We start from the raw sequence: 21359 nt of genomic DNA on the forward strand, positions 1-21359 counted from the left end.
GTCCGTGCTCTGAGTGACGTGTGCACTTCCCTTCCCCAGGACCGCCCCGGCTCTCGCTTTGTCTTCCAGCAGTTACATACACAGTGTCCTCATCCCCAGCCAGCAGTAGCCGACTCCTCCTCATCATCCAGGCGTCGTGCGGCCATTCCTACCAGAAGTAACGGTGCTGCCATTACCTGTCCTGCGAGGTATGTGTCCCTGCGGCGCTGCTGTCCCTCTCTATGGCTGCCCTGGGGTGCTCTGTGCGCCTTCACAGCCTCTTATCCTCCAATGTACTGGGGTTAGGCCCCTAGTTATCCCGATACCCCCCATGTCCCCATAGGCATTCCTATTCATTTCTGCCTCCCCTCCCAACACAGATCAGGGCTTCTGCAGGCAGCTGCCAAAATGTAACATTGACATTCCTGCCTGTTTCTGTTCTCAGACTCCCCCTCACTTCTGCTGCTTGTGTATTTATAGTATCTATAATAATAATAATAATAATAATAATAATAATAATAATAACAACAACAACAACAACAACAACAACAACATATGTAGCCATTCTGATTTACCTGGGAATATGGCTTTCATTTGGGTCCCTGGTCCAATGGGGTCTAAGTAAAAACTGGACCCAGAATGCTGGACATTCCGGGTCCACAATCCAAAAATATGCTGGTAGGCTAATTGGCTCCCAACAAATTAACCCTAGAATGTCTGTGCGCGTGTACATGTGTTAGGGAACATAGATTGTAAGCTCCACTGGGGCAGGGACTTCTGTGAATGTTCAACTATACTCTGTAAAGCTCTGCGTAATATGTATGCGCTTAATAAATAAATACCTGGTCCAACAGAGCTTACAGTCTAAAGTCCAATTCATCTGCCAGTATGTCTCGATCCAATTCACCTGCCAGTATGTCTTTAACATATGGCTATAGCAGAGCACCTGCAATTGACCCAGCCATGGTGGAGCATGTACAAACTCCAAACAGATCGGGCATAACTAGGAATTGAACTTGTGACCTCAGTGCTGTTAGGATAATGCATAAGTTTTTTTTATTTTTTATTTTATTTTTTTAGCTGCACATGATGGTTCAGCACCTCTTTTAATCCGGACACATCAGGTGATGGTGAAGTAAGAGTGTGAGTGGAGAATTAGGCTGCAGGAGGGATAAAGCTGGTGTACACACTAAGCAATATTACAAACAATATCGTTCACTTTGGTCCTTCTGATCGATATTATTTGCAATATTGTTAATGATCGATGTGCAATCCCACAGGCCATTAACTATTTTCTCCATTGTCCGAACATGCAGCTCAATTTTGACTATCGTTAACGACTGCATGTATGGAGTGGGGACAGAATGAAGTCTCTGAACGATATCGCCCAGTGTGTATGACCTATATTGTTTGCCTGGGAGTTCAAGGGAAGACACTGCTGATATCAATCATGGAGAATATTGGCTAGTGTGTATCCAGCATTAGTCCATAGCGGGAGGGCTCACTTATTCCACGGGGTGTGAAAGTGCTGCAGGGAGGGTGTTTGGCTACAGGTGGACTCCAGGGTAGTGCTACTGTGGATGCCACTGATAATCTGGAATTTCCTGAAACCAAGGGTGCCGGATTGTTGGTGCTGTGCCTATATTTTTGAAGGGGCAATCCAATTAGAACACCTGTTAAAATGTGTGTGTTTTTACTGCTGCAACAATAAAAAGCAAGCTCTTATGAGGGATTTTGCTTCCCCTACCTGGGGGAAGCCGTGGCTTGTGCCATTTTATTGGTGCTAAGAGGATAGGCCCCACATCGTGAAGCAATTACCTGCGATCAATGATAGCTGGTAATTGGATATCCCCTTTGTTTTAAGTGAAGCTAAATTGTATTACATGTTTCTGTAGCAAGCTCTAGCTTATTTCTTTGCGCTTTACAATGATGGCCTATAATGTTACAAGGCATCTGTATAAAGTGCTGCATGTTTTTGTGTGACCCTTTGAGACCTAATGCTTTAGTTTATACATTTATTGTATCCATTACTTCTAGCCGTGACTCCATGACCAGGCTGAGCTTTGACCAGTGCTGCCAGTTTCGTTTCTTGTTTCCTGTAGCGGTGCATTGGCATGTGGATAATGGAGCACTTTAGTGAGTGTAGTACTAATAATATTTGCCGATCCTAGAATAAACACAAAGCACATTTGGATGCATACTATGTTTTGAATTGACTTTATGATCCTGGAATGGAGTTGTACTGTGAAGGCGATACAGTATGTGTACAGACATATTTGAGTAAATACTACAAAGAAGTTGATGTAAGGGGTGTAAAGACTTTTCTTTTTACATTTTATTTATTTAAAGTTTATTATCTAGCGCAGTAGATTTCGTTTCGCTTTACAATTGTAGACCATGACCATGGGTTACAACAGACAGACTTGGAGGTAGGAGGGCCCTGCTGCAAGCTTACAATCTATAGGGATATAGGAGGGAAACGATGGACAGGCACCAGTAATAGCATAGCAGTGCCACCAAATTGCAAGTCTAATTTTGTAATTTCTAATCCCTTCGGTTTTATTGAAGTAAAAACTTGTGTATAATATTTTTGTTCAATTTTTATTTGAGAGAATTACCAAATATACAAATATTTTGAGTTTCTACCTAAGGTTTGGGTGGCACAGTGGCTAATGTTGCTTGATTCTGAACCAGCTACCTATCTGTGGCTCTAATTAGATCTGTATTCATAAGATGAAAGTATATTTATTATAATCCTTGACTGACTACACTTCCCTCCTAGCCACTAAGAAAATATAATCAAAGGGTTTTCCCCTTTCTAAAATGTTTTATTTCTGTGCAATGTGTCATTCCTTGCTGTGTACTCGCACTGTGTAGTGAGAGAATATTCTTGTTTTGCAGCTTTCCATAACTCTAGTGGTCTGTGAGGGAAGTGATGTCAATGTCCTGTGTTAAGGAAACCACATGTGATGTATGGGGGAAGGGAGGGCATCATAACAGTGTTTCACTGCAGACTGTGGTCTGTAATGAAATATTTCTGCGTCCCATGTCAAACAGTGACGTGACGGATCAGTCTGTGTTACAAAAGAGAGACGATTGCCAGAATGCTTCTTCTAGATAACCAGATGTTTATAATTTTCCATCCCTGACCTATCACATACCTGGACATATTTGCCCACACAATTGTATAATTGTCCATCTTATGAGGTATACAATTGGCTGTGTGTTCTTTGCAAGCAGGTGAGCCATTTGCTACATACATTGAGGGAATTGTTGAGGTAGCAATCTCATCCTGTAAAACAGTCTACACAGGCTTCTCATACAAGTAGATAGCATTCATTCTAGCACCCGCCATCTTTGAAACCCCATGCAGTTCCTCTTCCCTGCCTGGGGTGTCGCTGTCTGCTGTGGTGTTTCTAGCACAGGTCTGGTTTGCATATCAGTGCTGATATACAGACCACACTGTGCTAGAATCACTAAAGCAGACAGTGACACCGCAGGCAGGGAAGAAGAACTGCATGGATTTTCAAAGATGGCGGGTGCTAAAATGAACACTAGGTAGACATTGGGGTTCCAGTGTATCACACAGCAGGGATAATGGGGATGCCAAAAGTGGAAAAGTAGACAACCATTTAATATATTTCTGACATTTAATGTCCACTCTTTAATAGGTGCTTGGTAGATATATCTGCATTGAGCCTGCATTCTAATTTACTGCGGGCAACCCCTGATGAAATAGGGCGGCATTCGGTATGGCTGGCGAGGGGGTTTTTAATGGTGAAGATGGCTTTTCCCCACCGAAAACAAGCCATCCTCGCTGTCAAACCCCCTCGCCGTATTCAGTGTTTGACCAGAAACTAAAAAAAAGGGGTAGTGCCATCTTGTAAGAAGTATAATGAAAGATGGATTGTCTTGCAATCCGCAGATTAATAATGGATGATTGAGCTACCTGTGCTTAATCTGATAGTGGGGTTTATTTACTAAGAGGAGTTGTATTGAAGATGGCATGTTGCTATTGGCAACCAAACAGAATATTTCTATTATCTTCTAGAATGTGCTAAATAATTAAGGTAGATTCTGATTGGTTGCCCATGGCAACACCACATCTTCAATTCAACTCCCATCTTCGTAAATAAATCCCAGTAAATACATCTGAGTGTTAGGAGTTTGAGCAATAATCAACCCTATGAAGCAATTGGTATTTCCTGAGTAATTGAATGCAAGATGATAATAACGGATCACATTGTTTCCTTATCTGTGCAGCGTGGAGAAACAGTATACTGGTGTATTCATGCTGGGTATACAGTGTCCGATAAGATGCCTGTCAGGCTGACACCACCTGATATTGTAGTCATACAGAAATATATGAGTGTAAGGCATGCAATTTCTGACTTCCTTTCCCTGTTCCTCCTATGTGTAGGAACAGGGGATATATCAGGTGGTCTTCGATTGCAGCATATACGCTGCCCGATGCAGTCAACCGATCCTTGCATCAGCCAGGTATATTGGAAGAATTGGTAGTGGCACTTACTGGTCCACTCCGGTGATGATCTGAGGATCCAGCCAATAATTAAATAATGAATAACTGGCTGAAGAAAGGTAGGGGGCAATTTAAATGTTTTTATGGATGCCCATCATAGCAATTTAGCTGTTACTCTGATTGAGCACCCATTACTTTTTAGCAGCAAATAGCATCTAATCCCGTTTTAGCCCTGGTTAGGTAAACTGTAATTTGGGTGCCTAAAGCACAGACTTCTTGGACATTTCTACTCACCACCTCAAGATGTAGCGAGAAGAATGGTCTCTCCCATGGCTAATGGGTGCCCTGAACGGAGCAAAAATGGCCGCCACTTTCAACGTTTTTTACATTCAGACAATCCCCCCCAAGTTATCTTTTTTTGGGGGTGTTTGTCTGAATGTAATACACTTTGAAACCATTGAACTTCAAAGCAGTTTTCACCACTGTTGAGGCACTGCTGTTTTTTCGCTGTCTTTTTTAGCAGATATTTTGAGGATCTCACAGCAACGTTGGTACTCCATGGCTTCAGTTTCATAATGCTTAGGAGAATTACAGTGCTGCTGGTAAAAGGGTGCTTGAACGGAGCCGGGTACAGCGGCTAGTGTAGAATATGTGCGTGATGTAATATAATCTGCCACAAAAGCTGGAATCCTGGACTGGGCGTATACAATGTTTAAAAGGCCTCAAAGAGAAAAGTAAAAAAATACAAGTCATTTGGAGTACAGTGATTCCATAATAGACACGTTACATTCTTTGGTTGTAAGAAGTGGCGGAGAATTCCCACATTTGGGTAATAGCTGTGACGCAATGTGATGGACTTTGCTAATGAGTATCATATGACTGTCATCTGCCTGCGATCACCTGACTCACTAATCTTGCTGCTTTTTACAAATTTCCCAAGATTGATACATTTGTTGTAAAGGAATTTACTACAAACTGTACATATAATAACTCATGTTTGCATACTGAATATACTTCAATTATGTTTCAATTTGATTATAAATATATTTGGTGACTTGCTTTTATGTAAGTGGACCTCATACGAATCCTCTTTAAAAAGATTTTTTTTTTTAATTGATCAGTGTTATTTTTGTAAACGATATTGATTTATGGTACTGTTGGGAGCCTTTGCATATACAGATCGCACTTTCTAATAATAGTCGTCTGAATGTTTTTTTTTTTTTTTTTTTAAACAGGAGCACTTACAATGTCTTTGTATCCATCTCTCGAAGACCTGAAAGTTGACAAGGTCATCCAGGTTAGTTAAATAGCACCACATTTATTTGCATTCATTAAATCCGATTGGAGAGATTTTTAAGTTGCAAAAATAAATCAGTTATGGCTTTTTAAGGGCCGGATTCCAGATGAACTGCACATATTTCTTGCACTAGATCTCATCTCCTCTCATTCCATCACAAAAACCTATGCAGGGATATGAGATATTGTATACAATATTTGTACCGAGTACGGGCACCTTTAGATTTTTTTTATAAAGTGGCAATCCTTTTATAAGACATGTTTTTCCTTGTAAATGATTGCGCCATTAAAAAAAATGTCTGAGGTAGGCCGGCATCCCGCACGGCTGCCAAACTCTGACTTCATTAAGTCCCACCCTAAAAGATGGATCTATGATATCGGTGGTAATCGAGGGGCTAATTTATATAGTTGGTTTTATTATGCTTTAAAATCCTTGAAAGAATTTTCCATTGTTATTTGGTAGCATTAAAAGTGATTTGGATACTAGCTTTCACTTTGGGGTGCAACGTCTGTATAAAGTATCCTTTATCCCTCTGATAGGTTCCCTTTTTTAACACTAAAATTCTTGTATATGTGTTAAGATTCTCACAGCCAGGACCACTGCTACAAACGTATAGGGCTCCATGGGGAGAATTTAACTAAATGCCCTCTTGAATAGTGTAGAGCAGCGGTGGGGAACCTCCAGCCCGCGAGCCGTATACGGCCACCGCAGCTGGTCTGTCCGGCCCGACGGCTGCGGAGGGAGGCAAGTACAGGGGAAATCTCACGAGAGCTACCGACCTCTCGCGAGATTTCCCCTATACTTGACTCCCTGCACAGCCGTCGGAGCACACAGATCGGCAATTCTTAAACTGCGGCAGATTACATTCCAGCTTTTCAGTTTTTAATGTTCTGGATTGCATGGGGTATTCAATCCCTGCCGCTATTTCCGATGGGGGAAATAAGTGGCGGGTGCCTATTCAATGCTGTCTTTCCAACGGCATTGAAGTGGCATCTCCTCAGAACGGACCCGACAGTCTGGCCCGTTTTGCCGAAAACAGCTGTAGATTGTCGAGATCACGGCCGGATCTCGACAATCTGTGGCTGTTTATGCAGAAACACCCCCTTTTCGCCGACATTGAATCCCACCTGCCGATAAACAGGGGAGCGGACCAAAAATGACCCAGGGCCCTGACGGTCAGGACCCGTGATTGAGTTCCCCACTTTGAGTGCCAACGCTGCTGTAAGAGACCCTCAAAATATCGGCCAAAAATGCCAGCGTCACTCACAGCGACTGTTCTTTTAGTATAAATAAATACAAATACAGCCGAGCTGTGAGCGGCACTGGCATTTTTAACTGATGTTTTGAGGATCTCATACAGCAATATTGGCACTCGAAGGGTTAAACATTCATATCTCACCATACACACAAGTTACAAGGAAACAGAACCATAAAAATAGCCTGTGTATTATGCGAGAGAGCTGGAAGGAAGCCAGTGTCAGACTTGGCATAACTCTGATCTTTATGAACGCATACAGAGACTGCATGTGTTCCTGTCATCCACAGGGATTAGTAAATTGACCCATTAGTTTATGGTATATATGCCCATTTTAGACTCCATTAGATCAATTGCTTGTGCATTAGTAATGTACGGCCTTGTCGGCAGAGATTCTGAAGTGACTGACCAGGACCATTCCCACTGCTGTTACCTCCCTGTGTTGCTGATCAGGTGCACTTCTGTCTGGTAAACACTCATCCCACATAGAAGGAACCTTCTCACATTGTTCCGGAATGTAGCCTTACTCCCACTCGTCTTACTCACATTGTCCAGTACTGAGTGCACCCCCACAATCTTAGATTAATGTTTCATGTAAAAAGTATTTTCCCTGTATATAAATGTGAAATCACAAATCTCCTAAAAGGACAAATTGTGTTCTCTAATCTGTAACCTTGTCCTATCAAACCAGATGGTAAAGGCACATATGGCGGGGAGCCATGATTTTGTATCCTAAATTTCTGCCTTACAATGGGCACGTTATAGTTATGTATTATATTGCTGTCATTTGTGTGACAGGCTCAGACTGCGTTTGCAACAAACCCAGCTAATCCAGCAATTTTATCTGAAGCTTCTGCGCCTTTATCTGCAGATCAACATGGAGGTAAGGACTCGTTTTATTTCCAAATTAAACCAAATTGTCCATGTTATATCTGTCAGAGCCAGGGTTTTCTTAGATCAGTGGTTCTCGACCCCGGTCCTCAGGGACCCCCAACAGTGCACGTTTTTCAGGTCTCCACACAGAATCACAGGTGAAATAATTTGCTCCTCCTGTGGTTCTTTTAAAATGTGTCAGTGAATAATGAGTTTTTCCAGTTGACCTGGAAAACGTGCACTGTTGGGGGTCCTTGAGGACCGAGGTTAAGAACCACTGTCATAGATGTATTCACTGATTGGTCAGTGCTGCTAAAAGTCTAGTATCATCAGGATGTTGTAATGCAAACTTGTGTCTGACTATTCCTGATACTGCATAATCTATTATGCCTAATTTGGGGAGGTGGTGAGCAATCATACCAGAGTTGTTCACTCGCTGGGCAATTCGCAGAGGGGAGGGGCGGTAACAGCGTTTTATAGGCGTTCCCATGGGTACGCAGGTGGGTGGCTGAAGTCAGCCGCCCACCCTGCCTTCGTACCAGGCACCCGCAAATAAAAACAAGAAAAAGTGTGTGTGTGTTGCACAATTATCAGCAGCTGGCAAGGGGTAGTCACTCCCCTATATATCGCAATAGAAAAAAGAAAGATACCAACTGTATGTGAGGTAGAATTTATATTACCATTCCATGCTGATCCACTAACTTGGGGCAACTAGGGATATGGCTGTTGTCTCAAATCGTGTAGAGTTGTCTCCAAAGTTCCCAGGGTGCTCTATGATTTCACGAGCTCTAGTGTCCTGATGGCACTCCACTTGTGTAATTATGGACAAAGCTGGATATCCCGTAAATGAAGCAATTACCAATTCTTTGTGGTGCTCTGTGACTTCAGGATGGTGTCAGGGTATCAAAGCAGGTGGTAGGCAATTCCAGTTGGATGAATATATGCAGCTCAACATCCAGCTGTGCCCCTAATCGTAAGTAAAGAGAAAAAAGAAACTGGGTAAAACCGTGCTGTACTGTAGATGGGCCCGGAGATCTGTATTTGCAGTGCAAAAAGAAAGCTGCCGAACCTAAAGCAGACAGTATTCACTCTGCATAGAAAAAAAGTCTTTGCATTGTGCTTATGTATTGCTGTGAGTTGAAACAGAAGCTGGACATTGGTGATCGTTCTGTTTCAGTACTTCATGAATGTTTGTTCTGTAAATATTAAAGTTCTTGGATTATAGAGCACATACAGAAATGACCAGTCTTGTGATGGATGTATTTTGTTGTTTTCTACATTTTTTTTTCTTGGTCCAGGTTTATACCCTAAGCTGTATCCGGAGCTTGCTCAGTACATGGGCTTAAATCTCAGTGAAAATGAAATACACAAGAATATGTCCATGGTGCCTACACAGGGGGTACGTATATCTTTGTCTGGGATGTGTGCTTTATAGACCATGTGACAAGAGCCGAATTTCCCATTAGGCACGTGCCTAGGGGCGGCACATGTTTGGGGGTGGCACTTGATTATCAAATGAGGGCTTATAAGTAATCAATAAAAATAAGACAGGTAGGTGGGGGGGACATTATTGTTGTGCCTAGGGGTGCCCTCATCCCTAAATCCGCCCCTGCATGTGACCTGCAGTGAGGTTAATAAGGTTGCGTGCTGTGTGGTTGTAATGGCGGGTAGAACTGTGAGAGTGGGGGAGTTGATCCCTTTCATCGTTCCATGTGATCAGGTTATTTGGGAACCCGTCACAAGTGAATATTAATGTTTTATGTGTAACATACATACATAGTAGTTAATGCTGAAAAAAGACGTTAGTCCATCCAGTTCAACCTATCTAACTTGTAACTACTGACTTGAGTAAGTCCTATCTATAGGATTTCCTTAGTGGCCAAAAATGTATCCAGTTTTGATTTCAATTCATTAACAGTAGTCGCTGTAACCACCCCCACCGGCAATTAGTCCCAGAATTCTACTGCTCTAATGGTGAAGAATCCTCTTCTTAATTCAGTACGGAATTGCTTTTCCTTTAGCCTCAGTACATACCCATGTGTCCTAAGTATAGGCCTGTTAGTGACCAAATCATCTCCCAGTTCCATATGATTCCCAATCCTGTATCTGAACATACTAATCATATCACCTCTCAACCTCCGTTTCTTTAGTGAAAACATATTCAGCCTGGTTAACCTATCTTTGTATTCTAGTGCTTTCGGTGCTGCTGTTAACTTCACTGTGATTGGTCGGAGTACTTCCCTCCATATAGCTTTAATATGTCTAAAACACCACTTTCCTTTTATATGAAAGCGCTAATGTAACAAATAGACCTTGAAATAGTTACTATTCCAGTTCCTTTGCTGTGTAGAGTAGGAGATATTGTTTCCTAATACTATTTTCTTTTTTTCCCTGGAATATCAGTTGTAATAAGTTCTTAATATCTTTACATATTTGTGTATATTATTAGCAGATCTTCTACAGATGGTCTATTAAATTACATTTACATACCTCCCAACTTTCATCCAGAAGAAGGAGGGACGGTCAGATGCACGCTGGAAATTGTAAGGGCGTGGCCTAGTAAAAGGGGCATAGTCTATACTTTTACCCGTTTTTGCCACTGCAACTGCCCCCTGCAGCGGTACACGAGAACGTCCTCAAAAACCGGGACGTTCCCGCAGTAACGGGTATGCAGTTATAGTTCAAACATACTTGGAACCCACTGGGGCATCCAGTTACAGCCAAAGTGCATGGGGGGGGGGGGGGGGGGGGGGATGGCACTCACCTATTTAATTCTGCCATTAATGACGGCATAGTTTGATTATGGCATTAAAATGAGATTGTGTAGGATTCAGGGATCTTCTGCTGTTACTGACATGGCTCTTTACAGTGACACTTCTGCTATTTAAATCCATATTAGTCATTGTCCGTCAGAAGAGTCATGTGACGCGCTTTAAGTGACCTTTGCCACAATTGTGTCCACCGATAAGTAAGCATTAGATCTGTGTCAGGGGTGGGTGGCTAGGACAAAACCGCTGATCAGCCATAATGACTTTCTGCTTAATGATCTGAAATGTTTTGTTGCACTGGTTTTATATTCCAATAACACTGGGCAAATCTCTGTACTTCTCAAGCTCCAGGTAGCAAGACCATCAGCCATAAATAATATGGTAGCACCAATAAGTGGGAGTGATCTTGGAATCCGCAGAGCAGAAATAAAACAAGGAGTCCGTGAAGTGATACTGTGTAAAGATCAGGATGGAAAAATTGGCCTCCGCCTTAAGTCTATTGACAATGTAAGTTTGTTTTGTTTAATCTCATTAAAAAAAAAAAAAACTCATGTAATTGCACATCTATACTTCATGGGCACAAAGAACATCAGAGTTAACATCGATTTCTGTTTTGCTCTCAAAGTAATTTGTATATTTTATTCATGTATTCTTAATCCATAGCTCAATAAGAATGCCCTGCATTACTGACTTGAATGGTCTACTTTATCCATTCAGGTGCTTCATATGTATTTGTTGCATAGGGATTCTATCTCGGTTGCTTGTTTGTTTGGTACTTGTGTAGTTTCACGGCGCCAGCATGGCGCCGTGCTACTTCCGGGAGTACAGTCGCCACGAAATATGTCCAAAAAAGTAACTTCACTCCATGCCAACATGGATAGTTCATACCTCCACTATCCATGTTGGCATGGAGTTGATTTTAAATAGCGTGGCGAGCGTAGCGAGCCACCGAGCCCGCAAGGGGACTCAGACGCACGGCGCCATGCTGGCGCCGTGAAACTACACAAGTACCGTTTGTTTTGTATCGGGAATAATAAACTGGCACCTATAGGTTTGGTGACATTATATAGACCTAAAACTAACAGAGGAATTAATTTTCTTTACTGCGCTTCTCCATTATTTGCCTAATTGGTTGGTAACCCAACAAATACATGCAAATACTGTTCCTCCCCCCCCTTTTTTTTTTTTTTTAACCTCTCCTATCCTCATTGGCCTTTTGCATATCGGTGGTACTGATAGCCTATCCTATTTACTTGTCAAACCCCTTTACATGAATTACATGAAAAAGTTGGCTTAATTTACGACTTAGGGGGTTTTCAATCTTTGCCAATATTTCCAGACGGGAAATATCAGCACTCACCTATTTGTTGCTGCCATTACCGACAGCATTGAAGGCTGTTAGATCTGACTTATTTTTTTTAAACCCCTGAGTGGTATGCCCGGAAAAGCTGCCGTAACGGGCTGTCCTGGAAGATTTCCGGGCATATCACTAATATAGAAAAGGTGTGCGCCAGTGGTGTCCAGGTGTGCACCACTGGCGCAGCACCTCTAGAGCCCCCAACCCACACCCTTCCAGTCTCCCTTCCCCTGTCACCTTCGCTCCGGCGATCGGTACGCCGGAGCTCTGTTGACCCGCCTGTTAGCTAGCCAGCCGTCACTCATTTTACAGTGACGTCGGCAGCAGGCTCGGGTATGGTCGGGGGGGACTCGGGGGCGCTCAGGCACCCGAGTCCTCCCGAGCCGCCGCGAACATCCCCCAGCCTGCTGCCGACGTCACTGCTGAATGTGACAGGCGGCTTAGGTAGGGGGGACAGCGGCAGCACTGCAGGGAAGCTCCGGTGTACTAACGCCGGAGCGGAGGTGAGGGGGGGCTTGCAACTTTAAGTGGTGGGTTTTGCTGGGGCAGGACAAACCTGCCCTAATAGGTTTGTCCTGCCCCAGCAAAACCCACCACTCAAGGGGTTAAAGTGCAGGTGCCCATACATGGTACATTTATTGTATACAATTTTGACTAGATCGCATCGCATAGGTTTTGCAATGAGATGAGATCTAGTACAAAAAGTAAGTGCAGCACATACTTTTTGAGCTGTGCGATGAGATGTGTGACGGGAGCGTGCATCCCATTGCACCCAGTAATTGTACTGTGTATGGGCACCTTGAGATCTGTTTTGTCGGATCCAGCCGTTGATTGTCGAATTCACGGCTGTTTTACGACAATCTGCGTCCGTTTCTGTAAATTCACAGACTTTCTGACACTCAAAAGTCAGTACATTGAATACCTACAGTCAATGTGCTGTCGGAAATGGCCGGGATTCCGACTGTCAGGATTTCCAGGATTAAATACCCTCCTTAGTTTCAAATGAATCTCCCATCGCACAATCCATTTTCCAATTTTGTTCAGTTTTTAGAAATGGGGGCTTCTCATTTTTTCCACATTTTGAATGGAGAGGGTCTCCGCTGTGTTGGAAGCATCTCTCTAGAACTAAAATTGTATTAAAAATGTCTTTGCTATGCTGTTTCCGTGCCACTCACTAGTCTGAGACTTGTATGTACTTACAAGACTGGCCAATTTCTCCTCTGAATCTTAGATTATGTTTTTTGATATGTATTGTGATTTATCACATTAAGAGGAAAATACAATTGCCGGCAAAGGATTTCCGTGGCCGAATCTGTGATTTCTTGCTGCACAAGTGTTTTCTAGGGTAGAAGGACTGTTGCCAGCATTTAAATGTAGCAGCAATGGCTATTTGCATTTTTCTTCAGCAATTGAATCCCCCCCCCTCCCCTTAGTTTGGTTGAACAAATCATGTTCTTTCTGTAATTTGAAGCAAAGTTGCTTACCTGCACACGGTCTATCATGTTTTATTTTTAGGGTATGTTCGTGCAGCTGGTACAAGTCAACTCTCCATCCTCTTTGGTTGGTCTAAAATTTGGAGACCAAGTTCTGCAGATCAACGGCGAGAACTGTGCCGGCTGGAGCTCCGACAAGTCTCATAAATTTCTCAAGCAAGCTGCAGGAGACAAAATCTCTATGGTCGTTAGAGACAGGTCGGTACAGTAAACTTGTTACCATATATTTAACATCTGTAAGCATGCTGGGGCTGTAAATGTAGCTTATCTAGACTTTAGTAAAGCTTTTGACACTGTCTCACATCGCAGACTGTTAAATAAATTGAAAGCTTGGGATTGGATTCTAAGATAGTTGAATGGATAAGAGCGTGGTTGCAGGACAGAAAACAGAGAGTTGTAGTAAACGGAGTACAGTCAAAGGAGGGAAAGGTTACAAGTGGAGTACCCCAGGGATCTGTACTTGGACCGGTTCTTTTTAATATATTTATTGGTGATATTGCAAATGGAATTGAGGGTAAAATGTGCCTTTTTGCAGATGACACAAAGGTATGCAACAGGGTAGACACACCAGGAGGGGTAAAACAAATGAGTGAGGATCTAGGTAGATTAGAGGAATGGTCAAGAGCATGGCTACTACAGTTTAATGCCAAAAAATGCAAAATCATGCACTTGGGTCTCAGAAATACAAAGACTCAATATAGTTTAAATGGCACTATAATGGAAACTACTGAGGAAGAGAGGGATCTAGGTGTCACTATTTCAGGGGACTTAAAAGCAGGTAGGCAATGTAACAAAGCAATGAAGAAGGCAAGTCAGATGCTTGGTTGCATAGGGAGAGATATCAGCAGTAGAAAGAAATAAGTAATAATGCCACTGTATAGGTCATTGGTACGACCTCACCTAGAGTATTGTGTTCAGTTCTGGAGGCCATATCTCCAGAAGGATATAAATACATTAGAGGCTGTACAAAGAAGAGCAACTAAAATGGTGCAGGGCCTACATCAAAAAACGTACCAGGAAAGACTAAAAGATCTTAATATGTATACTTTAGAGCAGAGAAGGGAAAGGGGGGGCATAATAGAAACTTTCAAATATATCAAGGGTTTTAACAAGGTACAGGTGGGAGACATTCTTCACAGGAAAAGGAGCAGCAGAACACGAGGACATGCACTGAAACTAGAGGGAGGAAGATTCAGGGGAAATGTGAGGAAGAATTACTTCACAGAAAGAGTAGTGGATAAGTGGAATAGCCTACCATCAGAGGTGGTAGAGGCAAATACAGTAGTAGAATTTAAACATGCTTGGGATAGGCATATTGGTATCCTTACAAAAAATAAGGATCAAATATGATTTGAGGTAACATGTTTAAAAAAAGGGCAGACTAGATGGGCCATGTGTTCTTATCTGCCATCAAATTCTATGTTTCTATGCTGCACTAGGGTGTGAGAACTGTGCCATTTCAAAGTGCGCGTGTCTAGACATTCTCACATAAAAACTGCATGGAGAAAACACGTTGGTCACTATTAAGCCCACTGGAAGCTGATGCTTGGAAAGCTAGTCTGCTACCTTGTACAAATGTGCACAAACACTTGCCCCTGTGTGTGTTCATGTGTGAGAGAAAGATGTAGTTTCACTCACTGCCAACAGATGGCAGTGTTTCCTAGACACACAGACACTAGGCATATCTATAGATGATTACCGTCCAGATCTTGTTTAATTGAGAACAATTGCATCACAAATGTAAATTTGCCAATAATGGGGCTCACTTGTAAATTGTACTAGCACAAAGATGGTTTTTAGATAATGCTTGGGAAAACATTTACACTGGGAGATTTGCTAAGCGTTCGGCGCGATGTGCCAGCGATCTGTCAGTGCCAGTGTTCTCCGGTGAGCACACTGGCCCTGACCGGCAATTGGGTATATTTATCCAGCATGCTGGATTTCAATAGCCGGGCAATAGAGACGCACGCGGCCGTGCATCGCTACTGCTATGGCCCCTACACACGAAGCAATATAGGGGCATTTTCTAAGTGATCTAACTTCATTACTGCCCTGAAATTGCCCCATTAAGGGAATGCAAGATATAACACCTTCTTGCTCGGTCACAATTTATTAATTTATTCAAAGGCCGGTATCCTATTACATGAGGTCATTTACCACTCAGAAAAAACTGTCTGTACTATTCAATGATAGCTTGGTATTACCGTTTGGCAAATGACCCATTATCGGATGATAATACATGGGATTCGGGATACGTTCCTGGACTTATGTGTTATTGTATGAAAAATGGGTTCCTAGGCTTGCTTATCAGGGATGCTGCTTTGTGTGACTGAGCAAAATTCCCTACTATTTGCCTGCTTATGGTGCTAATTGGATAGCCCTTGGAGGATCCACTAGTTTAGGTAATTTACAGAAGATAATCGGATACAGCTAGGGATGCCGATCCCGGGATTGGCATCCCTATTTGTGTCAGGGGTGTCCCATACCCACCCCCACACCGGCCGACCTGCACATTTACTTACATTAGCGGGCGACCGGGAGTGGAGTGGGTTCTGAGGTGCACGGTGCCTCCAGGTTTGTGCACCTCCTCCTTAGCAGACAGTACAGCAGCCGGAGAAGACGCAGCCCGGAAAGGAGGCGGGCGGGCGTTCAGAGGAGAGTGGGAGGGCGTGGGCACAGAAGGGGCTGCATCAGAGTGAGTGGTGTGGCCTGCGCAGCGTGACCTCTACTGTCAAGCTACACAGGCCGCACGCCGGGATTCGGGAACAGCCAGGCAGCGTCTGAGCGAGTACTCAGACACTGCCCAGCATTAGACTGCGCATGCGCAGTCTAATCCCGAAATCCCGGGATTGAAGTATCGCAGTCTAATGCTGTGCAGCGTCTGAGCACTTGAAATCCCGGAATTTTTGGGGCCAAATCCCGGGATCCCGCCGATCCCGATCCCGGGATTGGCCACCCTAGATCCAGCCCAAAATGTGATTTTCACTAAACAAGGTTTCTGACTTTTATCTACACTACAAAGTCTTAAAGCAGGCATGGGAACCTTTGGCACTGCAGCTATTTTTGAACTACACATACCAGCATGCCCTGCTACAGTTGTGCTGTTTAGCCATGCTAAACCTTTTGCAGGGCATGCTGGGATGTGTAGTTTAACTACAGCTGGAGGGCCAAAGGTTCCCCATCCCTGTCTTAAAGTATATTTATTAACAAAGTACACAAAATAACAACCTTGTCACAGTGACTGATTGTCCGCGGTGTTATCGCCGTCAACTTCTATCACTTCTACGTCTGGTCAATTATACCATTATTTATTCATATAATTAGATTTTTTTTAATGTATTTTTATAAATAATTAACAGATGTGAAAAATTCTAAATGTACTAAAGCTTCTAAAAATGAAAAGCGGTGATGTTGCCCATATGAAATTTGATCGTTTATTGCTTCCTTGAAAATGATAAACCGACTCTGGTTGCTATGGTCTTTTCATTTTTGGATATTTAATATACCACTTTTTTTTTTTTTTTTTTTTTTTTTTTACTCCCAGGCCATTTGAGCGCACAATCACATTGCACAAAGACAGCAGCGGCCATGTTGGTTTCGTTTTCAAAAATGGCAAAATAACGTCCATTGTCAAGGACAGCTCTGCTGCCAGAAACGGACTTCTCACAGAGCACAACCTCTGTGAAATCAATGGACAGAACGTCATTGGAATAAAGGTATGACAGAACTGCGTTTATACACCTGACCCTAAACGGTGTAAAGGAACAGCTCAGAAATGTCAGATGTGTGTACAAATGACCACAATTTTAAATGTAAGATTTAATTATTGAGAAGCACCAACACATTTATACTCCATTGGTGAGAACACTGAGAACAGCTGTAATCCATAAACACTGGTGCTAACCTAAAACATACTAACTAAATAGGATGTACACTAAAGTTCAATTGTGACCATGTCAACTTGCATAATGGCCCTTATTCTGGTTGACTCAATCGGATGCAAATTCGCATCCTTGCAAATCACCCTAACCCCGCCTTACACGAACATCCATTCACATGCCAGTGGGAACCTCCCCCATCTTTCGATGGTCGCCGAACATTAAATGATGGTGAATGACACGTAAGGATGGTCCATGCTAATAGCCCAGGCCGGCATCCCCATGCCCCTCTCCACCCCCCGCTCGCAAGGCTGGGTGTGTGAACCCAGTGAACAGACTTTTCACTGAATAAACCTGCGCAGGAATGCTGTTGCGCATACGCAAAACATCGGTCCCCATGTGAATTCACGGCCGCTGCGAATGAACCAGAGTAAGGGCCAATGTACACTCCAGTGTCAACCGTTTTAATGTTGACATATGGGTTAGGTGGGGCTGGTAGGATTGGGCATTTCAGTTGGGGATAGGTGAGAAATACTGGAACACCAGATGACTGGCTGTCTGACCTGGCAGTGATGATCACATGACATCTGGGGTCAGTAAGATGCAGCTACCTGGAGCAGGAAAGCCACTGCTGGACCATTAGAAAATGTTGACGTTAGGATATTAACATATCATCCCTAACTGACTACATGATCTGATTATTATGCCCATTTCAACATTTTCATATCATCGTTGACTGTCCTCACTTATACCTCTTTCAGACATGCGACCCGGCAATTAGCCGGGTCATTTTGCCGGGTGCAGTCTGACCCCCTATCACACTGAGCAGCAAATTACCGGGTTAAAAATGTCAACCCGGTAATTTGCTGAGTTACACGGGTATTTCTTCAGTGTATAAGGGTCAACCCGGGTTGCCGACCCTTTCACACTAAACAAAAATTACCGGGAGAAGCAGTTCTACCCGGTAATTTCCTCAGTGTAAAAGGGGTATTGCCCAATTCAACTACTAGACTAAACATACATTCTAACAATCCATTCACCCTTTCAGTAATACCCAAGAAAATCACAGCAACACTAGGAACTATATAACCTTAACCTTCTTCACAAAAAACTCCTGCACCTAATTAGTCCAAGCAAGCAGCATGTTTTTCACTGTGCAATACATCCTACTTCTGGGACTCTGGAATCTAGAATGACACCTTCTGTTTATAGAAATGGAACTTGTATATGGAGGAGTACAATAACGTGTTCTTGTGTATCCAGCAATAAATGCTCTAATGGCTCTCATTAATTGTATAGTATTTTGTCCCCAACCTCTTTTGGTTTTATTCATTATGAGTAAACAGAAGGCACTTTAGTACATGTTAATTAAATTCATGGCACCATTAAAAATGTAAATCTGGGGTAGCCAACTCCAGTCCTCGAGAGCTACCAACAGTTAATGTTTTCCATATCTCCTCACAGAATCACAAGTGAAGTAATTATCTCCACCTGTGGGTCTTTTAAAATGTGTTAGTGAGTAATAAGTGCACCTGTGCAGCAGCTAGGTTGTCTGGAAAATGTGAACTGTTGGTAGCTCTCGAGGACTGGAGTTGGCTACCACTAATCTAAATGAACACATTATTGGATTCATGTTACAGTGTATAGTCCTCATATATGATGGTCCGATATGATTGTAGTGGGGTAGGCTATTTATTGGTACATTTTGTTCTCCAGATATGCTGGATTGGACGACATATCATCTAGTGTGTACACAGCTTTAGAGCCTATATGTGGTGGTCTGTAAAATGCCAGCATTGGATTTCTTTCCAAATAAAGTATAAGCGTGTTGCTTTGTTTCTACAGGATTCCCAGGTTGCTGACATACTTGCAGGCTCTGCAAACATCGTCACTCTCACTGTGATGCCATCATATATCTTTGAACACATGGTGAAGAGGTGAGTTATATATACTGCGTGTTGACCATGTCGGTCTGCTTATTTCACTACAAACTTAGATGATTTATCTGGTGACAGTACTATGCAGAATGAATAGATGTAATGGGACCTACACACAGAGCGATGTACACCGGCGATCTGAGCGATGCTAGATTGCTCATGACACTGGCGATCTGACTAGATTTATACTGCGTTTATTATAAATCTAGACAGGCGATAGCGCCGTGGGGGCCACACATCGCTATGGCCCCTACACACGGAGCGATTTTGGGTAATTTTTTAAGCAATCTAGTCAGATCACATAGAGACCTTTACTGGAAGAGATGTTACGTATTGCGCCATCCATAGAACTAGGTCACTAGCGTTAACACTTTGTCGGCTGCACAGAAGGGCCAACCAGGCAACGACGTGTACACACCGAACGATATGCCTGATATCTCATTGTGATTCAGCCAGAAACTACTCTCTTCTCAGTATCTACACAACTTTAGACTACTTCATTAATGTGTTAATTACCGGATGAGTCTAGTTGAAATTTACCGGTTTGCACCTAATTCTCATATGAATTTTGAATTCACTGGCTGGTAGTGCATGCTGGGGATTGTAGTCAATAGCTGGAAAGCCACTTGTTTAATTATGCACTATGGGGGGTTATTCTGATTCACTCGGAAAGGCACAATCACTCTCTAATGGACAAAACCATATGCACTGCAGGTGGGGCTGATGTAACAGGTGCAGAGAGAGTTAGATTTGGGTGGGGGGTGGGTGTACTTAAAACTGATATCTATATTGTAGTGTAAAAATAAAGCAGCCAGTATTTACCCTGCACAGAAACAATAAAACACCCAAATCTAACTCTCTCTGCACATGTTACATCAGCCCCACCTGCAGTGCATATGGTTTTGTCCATTAAAGAGTAATTGTGCCTTTCCGAGTGAACCAGAATAATCCCTATATATAGAAAATCTGTCCAGGTTTGTGCTGTTCCTTTGCTACCTATTCCCTTACAACAGGGCTGGGCAACACCGGCCCTCCAGATGTTGATGAACTACACATCCCAGAATGCCTCGCATCAGTTTCAGCATGGCCACATAGCAAAACTAATGCAAAGCATCCTGGGATGTGTAGTTCATTAACATCTGGAGGGCCGGTGTTGCCCAGCCCTGCCTTACAATGATGTATGTTTCCTCCAACAGAATGGCTTCCAGTGTGATGAAGAACTTGATGGACCATTCCGTTCCTGAGGTTTAAGCGACACGTCTCTGCTGTGTCCTGACTTAATGCCTTGGCAGAGCTAGAATTTCCTATTGTACAATACACATTCAGCAGTGTATCCTCCTTTGAGAGTGAGCGTTTTACTAATGCATGTTAACCTCGGCATTGTATAAAAACCTCAAGACATCATTGCAGTTAATTCTGTACTGTATATGCTAACGTACCTGTACTAGGTAGAACGATGTGCATCTTTTTAGTCAATCAAAAACCTGTTTACAGTCACATCTGGATGAGTCGGAAAGTATATTTTGATTACTACTTAGATCCACAAGTGAAATGTTCTACGTTGATTCTAGCTGGCTGACCTTCTTAATGTACATCTGTATAATCTGAGCGAGAAAAATGCACTATTCTTTTAAGGAAGAAGTAAATGTGTCTGACAATATGCTGTAATTTTATATTCCAGGAGAAAGCTATTTTCCTATGTATGGATCATGTTTATCTCGCATGCCATTTTTTTTTCCAGCTATACATATGCAATACGTAACAAAATAATTAAAGTCCTAAAACCATTGCACAATCCATTTCTGCATTCGTAGTATATACACAGGACACCTCTTACTGTTTTATATATGTGTGCACAGTGTACAAGCCGGTATTAAAACATTAATTGGTCAAATATTGACTGTTAATTGTAACATGACCTGTTATTTCTTACACTTATACCAGCATGTTAGCCGACACCCTAATCCAATGGTGCCTAACCTTGTCACTCCAGCTGTTGTTGAACTACACATCCCAGCATGCCCTGCATCAGTTTTATAGCA

The 21359-nt window shown here is 42.7% G+C and overlaps 1 protein-coding gene across 1 annotated transcript; it reads left to right on the plus strand.

The window, feature by feature from the left end:
- Position 1: 1 nt before the first annotated feature.
- SDCBP (syndecan binding protein) lies at positions 2-21114 on the plus strand. The gene is made up of 9 exons (XM_083187138.1): positions 2-188; positions 5695-5756; positions 7810-7894; positions 9183-9283; positions 10998-11159; positions 13525-13700; positions 17047-17218; positions 19226-19317; positions 20514-21114. Exons 2-9 carry the CDS (start codon positions 5706-5708, stop codon positions 20566-20568), a joined length of 894 nt encoding a protein of 297 aa, XP_083043264.1. The 5' UTR covers positions 2-188; positions 5695-5705; the 3' UTR covers positions 20569-21114.
- Positions 21115-21359: the final 245 nt, after the last annotated feature.

Source organism: Crinia signifera, chromosome 5, assembly GCF_055691185.1.
Source record: "Crinia signifera chromosome 5, ASM5569118v1, whole genome shotgun sequence".
Lineage (NCBI taxonomy): Eukaryota > Metazoa > Chordata > Amphibia > Anura > Myobatrachidae > Crinia > Crinia signifera.